The 16,038-nt window shown below is 37.7% G+C and overlaps 1 protein-coding gene and 1 non-coding gene across 2 annotated transcripts in view; one reads left to right on the top strand and one right to left on the bottom strand.

Annotated features, from left to right (window-relative positions):
• The window catches only part of LOC145485754 (sodium channel protein 1 brain-like), a 46,736-nt gene extending 31,536 nt beyond the window's left edge, over positions 1-15,200 (bottom strand). The window contains exons 1-4 of the mRNA XM_081464372.1: positions 14,738-15,200; positions 12,639-12,662; positions 12,171-12,240; positions 6,232-6,436 (exon numbers count right to left, since the gene is read on the bottom strand). Coding sequence (XP_081320498.1) covers positions 6,232-6,436; positions 12,171-12,240; positions 12,639-12,649 — 286 coding nt within the window. The 5' untranslated portion in view covers positions 12,650-12,662; positions 14,738-15,200. The remainder of the gene's footprint in view (positions 1-6,231; positions 6,437-12,170; positions 12,241-12,638; positions 12,663-14,737) is intronic.
• A 766-nt stretch (positions 15,201-15,966) lies between these two features.
• Trnaa-ugc (transfer RNA alanine (anticodon UGC)) lies at positions 15,967-16,038 on the top strand. Its single transcript has one exon. It is a non-coding gene; the product is annotated as a tRNA-Ala (tRNA).

A 16,038-nucleotide genomic window follows, 5' to 3' on the forward strand; every position in this document is an offset into this window, starting at 1 on the left:
TATGACAAGTTTTCACCTGAACGAAAATGCCCAAGTTCAATTTCATTACGGAAGTAGCAACCTGATATGTCTACATTTATGGTTTCCTCTGAAAATATTACACACGAGTAAACATCTTAGCCTTCTTTGCCTAATTTGGACAAAAAAAAAAACCGAAAGTGGAACGCCAGGATAATGTAAAATCGATGACGCTATTTTAAAAATTCAAAACAAATATTCATGGCACCAACTTTGGACGTTTACAACTAATTTATGAATTATGCTTAGCTTTATTAGAAACTGGGCCGAGATAGCATCTTCCTCCATGTTACTATTCAATCTGCGGTATTCAATTAATTGTTATCACGTGGTTATTGATCGTTGACCTTTGTCCAAAACAACTTGTTTCCCTACTTGACTGTAGATTGGAAATAAAAGTTAGGGAGAAAATTCGTCTTCACCAGCAACAAAATTATAAAATTAAATTTCTATAACAAGTGAAACTTTCCTGTTCTTGGACGCAGAGCTGTTAACAGTATTAACCTTTCACCGCAGATTTTATGATCGTTTTTCCGAATAAAACATGACAAAAGGCTATTAGGTAAGCCTTGAATCTACTGAACCACACACAAATAAATTAGCAACAACAATTTCTAAATTGAGCGTAATTTCTTCTAAATATTTGGCTGTTAAAAAGTATTGAATGCTTGCTACAAAACCATTTACAAGTTTTACTAAAACAGTTTATTATTGATATACAGCAAAAAAACATTTTCCAAGAAAAAAGAAATTATTCACTTAAGAAAGTCCCAGTTGTTTGTGCAATAAACAAACTGAATGCAAACTTAATTTCATCTCACAAATTTTGAGGCTACAAAAACAAGCAAAACTTATCCGTTTTGCTGTAAAATGTTGATTGTTTACCATAAGCAGTAAACCAAGGGCTAATGTAGTTACACATAACCACAAAACTAGACGTTACAAACCAGTGTTTGCGTCAACTTGCAATCAAGCACGTTTGAGAAAACTAATTTGATAAATTATCACGGAGAGTGAAAGAGCTTTATAACACAGAACATCGTAAGTATTACTTCAAATCAACAGTAACGAAACACCTATACACTGAGTAGTTGCTGCAACATGTGGGCATCAAAACACGCGCGTGCCAACACCCCAAAACAAATACACGATTCCTCTCTTGTGCGGCAGCGTCAGACTAACAGTGAATGGCTTGGGTACGAGACTGGTATTGACATCAAACTGTATAACGTCACAAAAATGGAAAAATCTAAATCATTTCGGCTTCCTTCCTTTAGAGATAAGGGACAGCTTATCACAGAACGCTCTTTATAAATACATAATCCGTTATTTCCACTCTATCAACCGATGTTTAAGCACAGAACGTCCTCAAATGTGAAATTAAAGTGAATGGGATGATGGCTTATGATGCAGTCTTATTTCTTGCGAAACGTTCGTTCGCTAATAACTTCGTTACGAACATTCCATTCCAAGTTCCACTCTCGAATCATCGCCAGCTTATGATGAACTGCAACACAGGTCGGATCATAAAAAAATCGAACAGTTCACGGGCACTTCTGTTCGCAAGACCATTTCCATACTTTTTCTTAACCATTATTTTCTTTTTCCAGATCCAAAAAAAGAAACTTTCCACCTTTTCACAATCTGATAAGGTTGATGCTTGATCGTTGCAAAGCCTGGCAGTCTTTGGAACCAAAATCTAGCCATGAAGCACAAGAAAGAATAGTAACTGCGATGAAATAGTAAAAATTCAATTTGGACAAAAAATTAAAGTACTTTTCGAGGTCATTCCAGAACATAATTCTAATTTTTCAAGGACTCAATCCACCAAAAAAATACCATTAGAATGTGACACTAGATGCTCAGACACAAAGCCGCCATCTTGAATTTGAAGTACGTCAGTGGCCGCCATCTTACCGCATTCCATAGCACTGTAGAGAGATGTCTTATGTCTGAAACTACTGAGAACTTTTACACACCGAGATGATCAAATACTCAGAAGAGTTTCCTACACACTCAACGAACTTAAGGTCTTAAATAACTTCGAAACGATGTAAAAACTGTAGATTAAACACTTTTAATATGGCAGACGATTGAAGAGGCTCGAAGAAAGAAATATACATCGAATAACCGCGATTTAACAGTTTCATTTCGAAGTTATTCGAAGTGTGTCGAGTGTGTATAAAAGACGACATGTCTTATTCTTCTCGTCAACGCTACAATGCTCCTGCTGGCTGTTTTGCATCTAATCTCACATTACAGTCATTTAAAATCGTTTTAAAACTGCCCGTTTTCCACTCGTGACTCAAAGAATCTGGGTAGGACACTAAGATACCGTAAATATTTAAGTCGAAATTGCTATAATTAGCTTTCAAGTCATGATATGAAATTAAATCCAACATTTAACAGCAGGTGAGAGAACTGAGGATAAAAAGAGCTCAGCAGCTGTAAGGGCAAGAAGTAAAATTCTCAGACGTCAATGGAAATCGAAGTCATCTTTGCTACAAAGCTGCAAACGCTCTGTAGCTACTACTGAGATGCGAGGCCACTGGGAACTGGTTAAGTGATGCCGGAATACAACACACGATAGTGCATAAAAAGCTTAAAACAAGGAGAATTCGTAAAGACAACGCGATAACTAAAAAAAATGTTTTCTTAAACACCTCGAAGAAATACAAATCGTGTTATAGAGGTCTGGTATCGGGTCTGACATGAGAGGCGATTGAACGTGTTTACAAACCTGCTTCATAAGGTCAGGTTATGAAACATGTAGGCTGACCCCAAAACAGCTAAAAAATATTACTTCTACATTTGGTACACAAATAGTCGCATATTGAAGGGGTAGTGAAGATTTTTCAAAAACTCTTAAAAGCAGGTTGGAACAAATTTTTAATACAAAAACATGCTATTTTTTATTACTACTCCACCTACTCTCACTTGTTTCAATATGTAATCCCTATGATTCAGCCATCTGCTAAACAGGCTTCAAAAGGCACGTTTCACGCAAAAACTATTCTTTTTATATTTTTCTTTTCTCTTATGCCAATGAAATACTTAATAATTAACTGGGGAAAATTCATTGTCAAAACATCATAAATTGTACGGGAAATGTAAAACCGATATTGTACGAATGACGAATCAATTTACGCAATAACAGTTTTTAAGTGTCAGGAAACAAATGCTCTTCAACGAATCACATGGTATTTAAATTCATGCATTATCAACTAGTACATTAGCATGCACAACACGTACCATAGGAACTCTCATGACATGAAACCAAGCTTTAACGCCTCTTTGGATCATTAACAAATTATCAACAATGCTCCTTGCATAACTTGAACACGTTCGCGTTGGTCATCCAAACAGACGGGGCACGAAAACCTACACCTGTTTAAGTCGTTCCCGCATACAGCGCACTTTGTCAAAACTATAACTTAACAATTTCACAAGGGGTAAAAAAACTTTAAGTTAACAGCTTTGATAATTAACAGCAAAAGCGGAAAATTGAAGATTTATTGTCGGTTTTCAGTTTAATTCTCTAGGTTAACCACAGGTTTTCTGGAAAAAAAAAAACAATAACTAAATGAAAATAAAAAAAATGTTCCCACTTGAAAACGGATGCAGAAATATCTGCAAACTCGAATTTTCAATTCCGCGCTAAGAGTGTTCAACTTCCTATTTCTCCTACACTTGACCATACTTCGTTAAAGAAACCGTGTATGAGAATATTACATAGCCAACTATGGGACATTGTTCTGATGTAAGAACAAGTTCTCCAACCTCGTTACGAGGTTCTCGCTCATTGGCAAACGTCGAAAGCCACGGAGAAAACTACATTTAAATTTTCAACTAGAACATTCTCTGCAATATGTCGGCTAAATTACATGCTTTTCACTGTCACATATATCACTGAGGTCGAAAATTTCCAACTACTTTCGAGAAATTAAAGCCGTGAGAAAAAACGCATACAATCCAGCAAAATTTACAACTTTTCAAAGCGACCTGTTTTAAGTTCTTGCTTGTACTAACTCCAAAGGTCGGAGATAATTTGCAAAACAATAAAAGAAAAACAACTTAGAATAAAAATGGGGCCTGACAAAAACAAAATCTGCAAAATCATGCTTTAACTTTAGAACCAGGAATAACACGGACTCCTACGCAACCGAAAAATACAAAATGCTTTGAGAGATGTACCTTTAACGTGCTTTGAAAAATGACAGACGGATATAAATTCTCATCAGTCGAAGTTGTACTGCGACAATTGTTCTGAATACTGAATCATCTTTCAAACTTCTCCGCATTGTAACGAGGAATAAAGCGCTGGTTTCTCGGAGGACCACGTGATACTTTGCTAATATTATACGCAAAAAAAAAAAACGCGTGGCGCTGTGAGCTGAAATGAAAATGTTCTAAACACAGGATATTTTTAGCGACACCCTCACGCTGATGACATCAGCAATTAAGTCCTCGGCCAATATAACCTGCAAACAATACCGTTATTGACGGATCTGCGGTAGATACGTTAGAAATAAACACCAGTCAAAAAAAAAAATATATATTAGAACAAAAGTATCTAAGATCTGTTTTAGTTCATTTGTTCTACAACGAATTAAGGTAAAGAACAGTAAATATATTACCTTTAATAACACAAAAGTTCTTATCAGAAAAAATCTAATTACTTATCAACAGCCTTCAAATGGCTTAAAGTGGAAATATCAACTAAACTGTCCACTGAAGATGGAAGATACTTTTTTGTTTATAACGACGCCCAAAGAAAGCGAGGTCCAAGAAAACAGCTATTTTCAAGGTCAAGGTAGCTGATTTGGTAACGTGCTAATAAAAGAAAGCTTTATTAATTATTAATTTCACAAGAGCTGGCTTTAATCATGAAAGCCTTAAAAAGGCTCAATGTAGTTGAGTACAGCACGAGTAAAGTAAACAATAGGATTACATAAAAGCGAATCTAACTAACAGTTATACAACTGTGCAACTCCGAGAACAACTGTACTGTATTGGAAAGAGATTCTACATGTACTGGATGTATATTCACAAAGATGGAAAAAGGCGCTTTTCCAAATTGTAAACGAACAGAACGAACAATCTTGAGTCTAGCAAACAGAAGCACAGTGATTAATGAAACAGCGATATGAAACCTCCCTTTTAGAAAATCAACTCAGTGACAACTGTCTTCGCATACGACAAAATTATCAGGGTGGAAAGAACTGACTTTTCAGCTTGAAACTAAGAAGTAAGATATACACGTGACATTACCAGTCAAAACTGACCAAGCAATATAACGAAGTGGTGAATTCATTAAATGCAAATGCAAATGACATTAATCTCTTTTTAATGATATTCGACGCATGCGTCTCCATTACAAGCTAGTGCCAGTCCAATACCGAGAACACGAATATGGCCTATTTAATATTTCATTCTTTTTCCAGTTCAGCTTAAAACCTCCCTCTCATTCCAACTGGTCTATGTTTGGTTTTTCACGCGATAGCACATGAAAATTTGAAAGTATCCCTAAACTGCATCAAATGAAAACCCTAACTCAGTCAGCGACAATTTTACGCGTTTCATTTCCTCACTGGCCTTTTTAATACTGTAATGATAATGATAATGATACTGATAATGATAATGATGATAATAATAATAATAATTTCGAAATTACTCGCGTGATTACTCCCTGAATGGAACTCCACTCAGTCTGGTATTACATTACTAATAAAGCTTATATGGGGGATTAACTGTGTTACCCGTCATCCTCTCTTGGTATTATAGAGAGCAAGGTAAGAAAGACGGCGGCTCGACACGAGGTTCCAGCGTTAGAAAATTGCTCGAATTTTAAACGGCTTTCGCTACCATCCTACTTCGACGTCCTCATAGGAAAAGAGTTTAACAACATTTCTGCAACATTCCTGTGAAATGAAATTGCACATGCCTTGTTCCTGTGCGGAATTAGCAGCTCCATAAATATCAAAATACCATTTTAAAATTACCGTCAAGAATGCGTGAAACACAAGACAGACCACATGAGCACGGCCAGTATTGGAAACCAGGTCAAATGCATACCAAGGGAAAGGCGCGTTATTTTTGTTACCACACAAAATGAGGATTATATTCATATATTGAGGAATACATTTTTCCATTTTTTTTGTCCTATTCTTCCTTTGGATTTATTTATAGCCAGTCTGAAGACTTAGCGCATACCTCTAAACAGCCTGAGAGGAGCAATTTCATCTTCTTCAAATGTTGTTGGTTTGCTTTCTTCTCCAACTACATGCATGTGTCTTGAATTCGTCGTGACTTGTAAAGCAGTTTGTTTCGCTTCGTATTTAGCAAACGGCCGGAAAATACTCGATGTAGCCATTTTCTGTTTCTGACAATCTTTTATTCCATATTCTTGACTGAGGTGCTGACCAGTTCAAAAAGACAAGTGATTAGTAAAAGATCAAACAGACAGCTTCAAAAGAAACTTGGTAAAGGAAATATTGCGCGGTCAAGTCAACGTTATCTGTAGAATCGAGAGGTCCAAACCTCTGCCCAATACCTTGTTTCTTTACGCACTTAACATTACGTCAGTCAAATGAATGTTAATATACTCTAGACTGATAGAAACTCCAATCCTATTAATTAAAGTCACACTTGTAGTAATCTTGTATCACTTACCTGACTTACCACGCTCGCATAAAGTAGAAGAAAGAGGGTGAGGGTGGATTGGGGGTTTTGTTTTTAGATCCTTTTTTTTCGTTTAAATTTACGGTTTGCCGGCCTTGATATCTGTTGCGGTTTTCGTCTTTTTTTCCTTTTTCAACATTTCGGTTTTCGGTTCTTAGTGATAGGAAAGGTGGGTTTTCGGTTTTGCTTATTTTGTTATTTCGCCTCGTGGCGAGTCTTTCACTGCAGCCAGATTTGGCGGTTCATGTGGTTGATTAGCCCCAAGCCGGTTAGCCCCCAACCAGAAGTCGAAAACACTGACTATTTCTCGTTCTTTAAGCATGAAATCGAGCGTGTATACAGGGAACGACCTCGATTGGGCTCGAAACCTCCACAATTCGCTCTCTCAATGATGCACAGTCAAGCATGAAAGTTTTAATCGACTTGTGATTGAGCTACAGAACTCGACGGGTCATACATTCTTTTACCACAAATCATGAGCATTTCGTTTTCAAACGCGACCAAGTTAACCTGCAGTGACCTCCACGTCAAACCCACAACTTGAGCACTCCTTCCGCGCTTCCAGTGCGATTACTGGCTAAGAAAAATCCTCTTTCAGCGAACCGGAAATCAAGTTTTCTTTCTTTATTTTCAAGTTGTTTTGACACTTCTTGTCCACAACTCATACGTTTATGTCTGTAGCAATTTTGCTTAAATATTTTCGTCGAAACGTAACTTTGAGTGCGACCCAATAGTGTTCCCGGGTTTCCCTTGCGAAAGCTCCAAATCATTCCAGGTTAAATTTTACATTTGTTCAAGATGAATTATTGTTTTAAACATAACTGAAAGAATAGCTGGATATATTTGAATATAACTTTCATTAATTCTAATTTCTAACAATAGGTAGGTCGGAGAAATAAGCAGCAATGCTACTGTGTAAATTCGAGGGTAAGTAAAGTTTATGATGGTGGTGATGATGATGATGACGATGACAGCGTTAAACAACTTCAGAGTTTCCCTCCTGTTGCCACACGCTTGCGGGGATTTCGCCATAGAGTCCATCGCGACCGAAAAATATAACTTTTTGCGAGTTTGAGTTTCACCTGAATTGCAAGCAACACTTGATATTTCATCAAGGCACATTGGGTTTACGCCTGTAAATACTGCTCAGCGTTGTTTGTGTAAAAATCCAATAAATTGTTGTTGAATGAGACTGCACTTCGGCGATACGTGTTTTGAAGTTATACATACACGACCAATTGGACTTCTGCACTTTCGTGTAAAAAAAGTACATTGATCATGAACTCGTACAACATCTCTAGTTTATGAATGATAGATGTTTGGGAACATATTAAAAGGTTAACTGGAAATACGTGAAGACAGCAGCGACAATCAGTAACGTTACGATGACGCTTTCTTTAATCAACCTGAATAACGTTTTCGCTCTTGTTGTTTGAGCTCTCGAAACTCCTTGTCTTTTTCACTTCCGCAGTCTAAAATTTCGCTATGTTGAAGAAACACATGATGTTAGTAGTTTTTTAGCGATGACAATTGTTGCAGCATCTCAGCACAAAAGATAGCGAAAGAAATCTTTGTATTTGTCGACAATTAAGAACACCGAAATTCAGCAGAGAGTGTGCGCGCTGCATCACGCAAATAAGCTACATTGTCAGTACGCGTCAGATTTTCTCTTCGGAACTTCTTTCTGCAAACTCGTCAAACAAACAGAAACCATAAAAAAACTATTGAAAAAAAGATTTTTCTAATGAAGCATTCTTCTGAGAAACTCACAAATTAACTCGATGTCAGAGTATAGAGTAAACTTAAATAAGTCAGAAGAAGTGAACAAACAGAACAAATAGCGCGAGCAGATCTTATTCATTCACAGCGCGGCGAAAGTCTTGTTTTCAACCCTGAAAAACTCACCTTTTTCCATAAGCTAGGAACAAAAAGAAATAGACCAGAAAAGCTGCTGATTCATATAAAGGTGGATGCCATGAAACTTCTTTAGAACTCTAAGCTCCAGCGTGGAAGTGTCCTAGTTTGATATGAAACGCAAGCGCTCCTTGCGTCACAAGAAAAGCACGGTTGTTGAAGACGTCATTCGCCACGAACAAATAGTCAGGGGCGGGGGGCAAAATGTGAACCAGTTCCTAACAAAAAATCTCGATTGTTGTCGTTCGGGTTACACACAGGGAGACCAAGACGAAATTAGAATGCGTTCTCGTAACGCTCGAACGCAATAACGTCGTACCGATAGATGTTATGGGCCGTCTATAAGCGTTTATTTTACCACATCTAGAGTATTGTGGGCCCTTATTACTTGTTTGGGTAACACTCAGGCTAATAAACTAGAGGACACGAACTATTATATTCTTAGATCGATTTTAGGCTTTGGTAGGCAAACCCCTTATGAATTCCTTTTGAAGACTGTAGGCATTAGCTCGTTAGAACAGCGCAAGAAATTTCAGACCTTAGTCCTTGTGTATAAATGCTTACATAATAAAGCTCCAAGCTATATTCAAGATCTCTTTAATTTTAAAGTAAGCTCATATAACCTACGGGGGTCCGGTACAATTTTGGAGTTGCCTAGATGCAATTTGGAATGGCGGCGTAAGTCCTTTTCCTTTATAGCCGCCAGGATTTGGAACTCAATACCTCCATCTGTAAGGGACGCTAACGATCTTTTAACTTTTAAACGATTACTAGGTAATTATTTTAGGTTTAAATAACTCAAATCTTATTATATTTGTACATAACTATTTTTAGGCATCTATTGTATATTACATATTTACATAGATTGTATAGTCCTATTTCTTCTTTTTCTTCTTTTATACAATTTTGAGTTCACGCACACGATTTAACGAGCGCTTGCGCTCCTAGGTGTCACGTGGTTAAATGAAGTATTTTATTATATGGAGAAGAGTGTTTTACTGGGAACTAAACCACTCGTAGATTCCATACGCCACTTCATCCGGGACCCGAGTGGCGTATTTTCCGTATGTCACCTTTGTGAGTGTCGTATCGTTCAATGAAGTCACGATTCCCGCCTTTTGCTTTTGTTGAATTGGTTTCTCCATATAATAAAAAGAACATTACACGTTGGCTCAAAGATATGAATTTTATGTTCTCGTGGCAAGAGCAATATCTCACTCGTTCGCTTCGCTCACTCGTGAGATATTGTTCTTGCCACTCGAACATAAAATTCATATCTTCTCGCCACCGTGTAATATCCTCTCTGTATTGTATTGTAGTGTTGTACAACATTTATCAACTTTTAAAAGGCTAATTCTAACGTTTACTAAAATTACGAAAGTGTATCGGAAGACGAAGGGTAAATATTCAGAACCGTAAAGAGCAAGTTGCTTAAAAGTACCATAAAGAAAATATGTTTTATAAAAAAATTATGACTGACTGGTCATTTACACCGTCGAATAACGAGAGAAAGTTGATACCGATAACCTGTTCAAGAATTCGCGTGTAGCATTGACTAGTTCGCGTGCGGACGTTAGACAATGGAGGAATATTTTTGTCCTCTCTGGGTGGTAGGTGTAACAAATTAAGTGGTAACATAAATAACGCGCCCTTCCCCTTTTAGGCATTTTTTAACCTAGTACCCAATGCTGACCGAGCCCATGTTATTACTTGCATAAAATTTCGGACGAAATGTTGTTGAAGTCTTACCCTGCGAGGACGACGAAGACTGAGATTGGCAGGAGAAGCAATTTCCCGACACTGGAACCTCGTATCAACTTGCTGTCTTTCCTTGCTTGTATCTGATACATATATTGACTAAACGTTGCTCAGATTACCGAGAAACTCAATGTAGCGATAGAAAGCAACACCAAAGACAGTCTCGTAGACCTTAACTCATGATTTTGACATCATTTATCGGCAGAAATTCTCAGTTCTAAATTCCATACAATCTCTTATAGACTTACATTTTCAAAATATAATCACAATATGCAAAAAAAAAAAAAAAATATATATATATGTATGTATGTATGTATGTATGTATGTATGTATGTATGTATGTATGTATGTATGTATGTATGTATGTATGTATGTATGTATGTATGTATGTATGTATGTATGTATGTATGTATGTATGTATGTATGTATGTATGTATGTATGTATGTATGTATGTATGTATGTATGTATGTATGTATGTATGTATGTATGTATGTATGTATGTATGTATGTATGTATGTATGTATGTATGTATGTATGTATGTATGTATGTATGTATGTATGTATGTATGTATGTATGTATGTATGTATGTATGTATGTATGTATGTATGTATGTATGTATGTATGTATGTATGTATGTATGTATGTATGTATGTATGTATGTATGTATGTATGTATGTATGTATGTATGTATGTATGTATGTATGTATGTATGTATGTATGTATGTATGTATGTATGTATGTATATTACTATTATTATTATTCTTGGGTTACCATTGCTGAAACCTTTCCCCTAGCCAAAACTGCTGTGGTCACATCTAGATTAACACCAAACTGGTGCTTAACACAAAAGTCAGCATCTACAGTGCATGCCTGCTCAGTGCTGTGTAAACAAACAGCAAGTTATGGAGCACCACCAACAAAGGTGACTCCACAGCTTCTACAGTACCCAGCTCCACTACCTCAGTGCAGTGAACCCCGGCAGGTCCCTCAGTGGGTTATGTAGGAATCCCCAGTATGTTAGCCAAAGATGCACAGGTATGCAGCATTTGCCACAGATGTACATGTACCTTCAGCATGTAACACTCCAAAGTGTGTTAGCTAAGCTGAGCCAATGTGCTGTCTGGGGCATGCTCACTGCACTGAGGACTGACAAAATAATGCTCAGCACATGGTATGGATTGTGAACTGGTGACTAGAAAGAGATGCCATTTTTAAAGGCATCTTCAAACAAGACTTAAAAGCAGCTGAGAATACATGTAGATACATGTAGATAGATGTAGATGTATGTACAGCTCTGACATGGAAACCAACTTTTCAAGGGAGGGGTGGGAGATTGATAGGACGCTTTATTTATCCACAGTAGCTTAGCAAGAGTGGACAGTGCAGGGAAGATGAGCACCACCCAGCTGAAGTAGAAGGGAAAGAGAGAGAACCAGAAAAATCAACGAGTTTAATACACCTCTGTCCATTCTTTTAGTTCCTCTTTTATCCTTAGTTGCCCTATTCTCCACTGGGAGAATAGGGCAAATTGTACCATTAGAGCAGCAAAGACTAAAATGTGAGCCACACAAAATACTGAGTGCTAGTCAAGCCCAGACAGAGTGTCTCTGCAGGTGCAAACCACTGACTTAAATGACAGACAGTAGCCTAATACTTCAGGTAATCCTTAAGGGAAGGATTGAATCATTGAGTGTCACATTCACCTGGATGGCCACCGGGTGTTAAAGGACATAACCTTACAGTGTTTAATGTCCATTTATCATAGAATGTTATATTCAACAAAGGAAAAGCACTAACCTCTGGAAACAGCCAAGAGCTGCTTCCAGCGCAGATGGGGAACTCTTGCCTGTGCCATCTAACCTGACACCTGAAAAGGTCAATATGACATGCGGTGAATAGTTACATTAACATGTAATTAAAAACATATCATATCAGGGTTTTGAATGACTTTCTGCAAGCATTACAAGTTGAAACATTGCCAACAGGCATTCTTTACTGTGTTGCAGCACTTAGTTGACAACCTTAATAGGTTTTATGGCTTACAAGTTCAATGTACAGAATTTCAGCTGATTCCTCAAGCTTAATTCATGCCGAGTGTAGGAAATATTGTTTTGAGGCATGATTCAGTTTACGAGTCAATATATATTTCCTAGCAAATAGACACGAAATTTGCATGAGCTATGTTACATAGAGCTTGATGTCAAAGCAAGAGATTTTTATCACCAATATCACTGCATGTCAAAGCGATGCATGCTGTTAACCTACCAGCTGTCCATATTGAATCTGCATCTGTCGGTAAAATGAAAAAGGCCGAGATGATTCGTTTTTCTGCTTATAATGTAGCTTTTGGAATTTGAATTCTACATGTACATGTATGCTAAAGCAAGTGATTTGGTAAATTTTAAATTACATTTACAGTCTGCCCTGGAATAAAGTAACTAAAAATCAAACATAGTGGAATTATGCAAATGTTTCAAATTTCAGCCAATCAAAACCACTGGCCAGTTTACAGACAGTAATGTGTGGTTTCAGAAAATATCCATGATCTCCCCACAGAAGGGATTGGAATTTCCTAGGGGATGGGTGTTTCTCTAAGACTAAAAAATTTAAAGCTTAATTGGAATTTCCTGTAGGGTGGGGGGGGGGGGGGGGCCTTGAAAAAAAGTCCCTTCTGTTGGGGAGGTACATATAAGGATATTTTCTGGAATAAAATTACCACATGACACTCAAGTGTCTCACTGCCTCATACACCTCTCTCTCTCTCTCTGTCTCTCAACAGGTATTGTCAATTTTCTTCTGGAAGTGGTAATGTTATGGCAGGGTCAGTGGGAAACACTACTGGTATTTTGCTCAACTTCACCAAAAGTCCCTTATTAAGGACATTCGCGCAAATGTTTCTGTGTATCCTTACTGCGCACGCAAATTCACATGCCACGTCATGCATTGAGCGCGGGCAAAGTGATAAAATGAACAATGATAGGACTCATGGCCATTGCTATAGCTTTGCCTGGATTTACCGGTAACTATCTTGGACATTCGTTGACCCCTATTTTTCTCTTGATGGATCATTTTCTCTACCGGTTTAATTTTCTACGTTTAGCATAAAAATGAAGAAAGTCTATCGATTAGAAGTTTGAAATTTTTACAAATGCAACATCGAATTGCATTCATTTTAGCTCTTCATTTATCTGTGCAGCAGTTTCAAATGCCTCTTGAAGGGTTAAGTTTTGTGAAAACGTCGGCAACATTCACGCAACAGACCCACTTCTACAAAATATGACTAAGATTGTTTGCCCCCGTAGACTCACCTCCGATATTTTTAACTATAAACCCCTGTAGACCATGCTGAATTACGAACACCAATTTTTCAAAATCAGGGTAGTTTTCCACATGCTTTATGTCTAAAACAAAGTCGGTGACCCCCAATTGTTTTTGCATTTCTGACACAAGTAACTCATTATCTGACTGCAGTAAATATTTAGAAAAAATCTATCAATTGAAAAAGTTTAGTGTGAACGTCCTTAAGGAAAAGGAGTGGGAGGGTTTGCAGTATATTTCAAATTTAAAGTGGTGTTGGACAATTTTCTCCCTGATGCATGCAGTCATCAAAAATACTACATTTCTCAAGGAAACTCAATCTTTCACAAAGGTCTAGAGCACTTGGCTGTCGTGTGAATATATTAAAGTAGTATTAAAACATTCTAATAATGTTGGGCCCAGTGTCTCTTTTATCTACAGCAACTCATATAATGTTATTTTGTCATTAAAGAGCCCAACCTCTGGAATTCATTTATGGTAAGACCCTTGTTGTTCAATACTTGAATCGGTCTCATTGATAGTTCTGGATTTAATCTTGTTTCCGGTTGATTTTTATAGGGGATCAATAGGAGGATCAGTAGAGAATCAATGTTTTGTCGAAACCCATGTGATGAAACACAACCATAAAACAAGAAAAATTGAAAGGAAAAGCATTAAAAAAGAATGAGGACATTATTACACACTCGTACTATAACATCAACAGGGAAAAGAAATACCCGTTAGGGTATGGAAGCAACAGAACAAAACATAGTCGGAGTTAGCGCTTGATGCACAAGCACACAGCACAAGAATCAGTCAATCATCCGAACCGATTCAAACGCCGTCTGCAACGTGGTTTCCCGCTGTAATGTTATAATTGTGATAAGCTTAATGTTTATGCTTAACGGTTGTATGTCGAGGTACAATGTACTAGTGGATATGCTTGCGCTTTTGCACTTCCATTTTTATGAATTAACTAGATGAAACGTCCGTCTTTTCTTCTTGCGGTAAACACATGAAGACGATAGAAATGCGTTTCCAGCTGATAAAACTCGATATTAACTTACCTACATCAGTGCAGGCTGCCCACAAAGTCTCATTTATGTTATTCCACAAATTTCATGATCAGTTTTGCCCCGCAGATGAAAAACACTCAATTCTGAACTAAACTCCATTGATAAAGAACAAGTACGGCCTTCCATTTTACAGCTGTAAGAAATCAAGCGGTGGACTGGAGACTGTTCGAAAGTTGTGACGTTTGTCACGAGTGTCACGCGGCAGGCGGTAACGCAAATGGAGTTTTATCGATATTATAAAAGAACACTACTCCTCCACAAGTTTTGCGAAAGTTTTGTCAGTTCGGCATACCTAAAACTTCATCTTTCGCACCTTCCCGTTACTTTCTATATAGCCTGTTCCAGGCTTTCGGTAGTTCGAGAGCCTGGAATAGGTTACTTCCTATATCTTTTGACAGTATTCAGTTTACGATGCTCTGGTCACAAACTGAGTAAGCTAATGAATTCCTGTTTCTTTTCATATTATATTAAGGTTATTCCTCAGAATTTCATTGCGCATCCCTACTGCCAGGGGGTGTACCAGGGCGTACGGCGCACGATTTTCGCGTCATTAGCGCGCGCTCACGAGCGCGTGCACATACACAACATATACAGAGTGGTGGCTTTCGCTGAACGGCTTGGCTTGTGAGAGACAAATCATCGTTTTTCTCGGAAACGAGTGCCGGGACCCAATGATTTTTTTATTTAATTCGAATGCAGCGATCACCTTCTTTCCATACATTGAATACTGTACTGTATTTCTACTGTAGAGTTAAAAAACTGAAAATGAGACCATAGCTAGTGTTCGGAAAGATACTAATGTGCTCTCAAGAACACTGCGTGCCTGGAACATATCGAATCCCTGTCGGCTAAATATGGGTGCCTTTATCATAAAACGCACATCAAATTGCTCCTTAACATTGATGCAGGACATCCATTGATGTTTTTCTCACTTAACTTTCTCGCTTTTTTTTTCTGCTCGCACAAAGTAAAGCAAATGGTTCAAATATAAACGTTTCTGAAAGCAGACAATTTAAAGAATTATGGGGTTCATTGACGGTCCCTCTGCTCCTAAACGAATACCGGGACCCCCCCTTTTTTATTTCAAAATTTTAGTTCTCTTAATGTAAGCAGCGAACAGGTAAAGTTTGAAAGAAAATCTATTGTCAGTTCTATTTCAATGGAGAAGAGATTATTTACTTATTTAAATATTGTAAAATTTCCCTCAATTAGTGTGTGATGGGGGTGTAGCTCAGTGGTAGAGCGCGCGCTTTGCATGCGCGAGGTCCGGGGTTCGAAACCCCGCACCTCCA

Source organism: Orbicella franksi, chromosome 4 (genome assembly GCF_964199315.1).
Source record: "Orbicella franksi chromosome 4, jaOrbFran1.1, whole genome shotgun sequence".
Taxonomy (NCBI): Eukaryota; Metazoa; Cnidaria; class Anthozoa; order Scleractinia; family Merulinidae; genus Orbicella; species Orbicella franksi.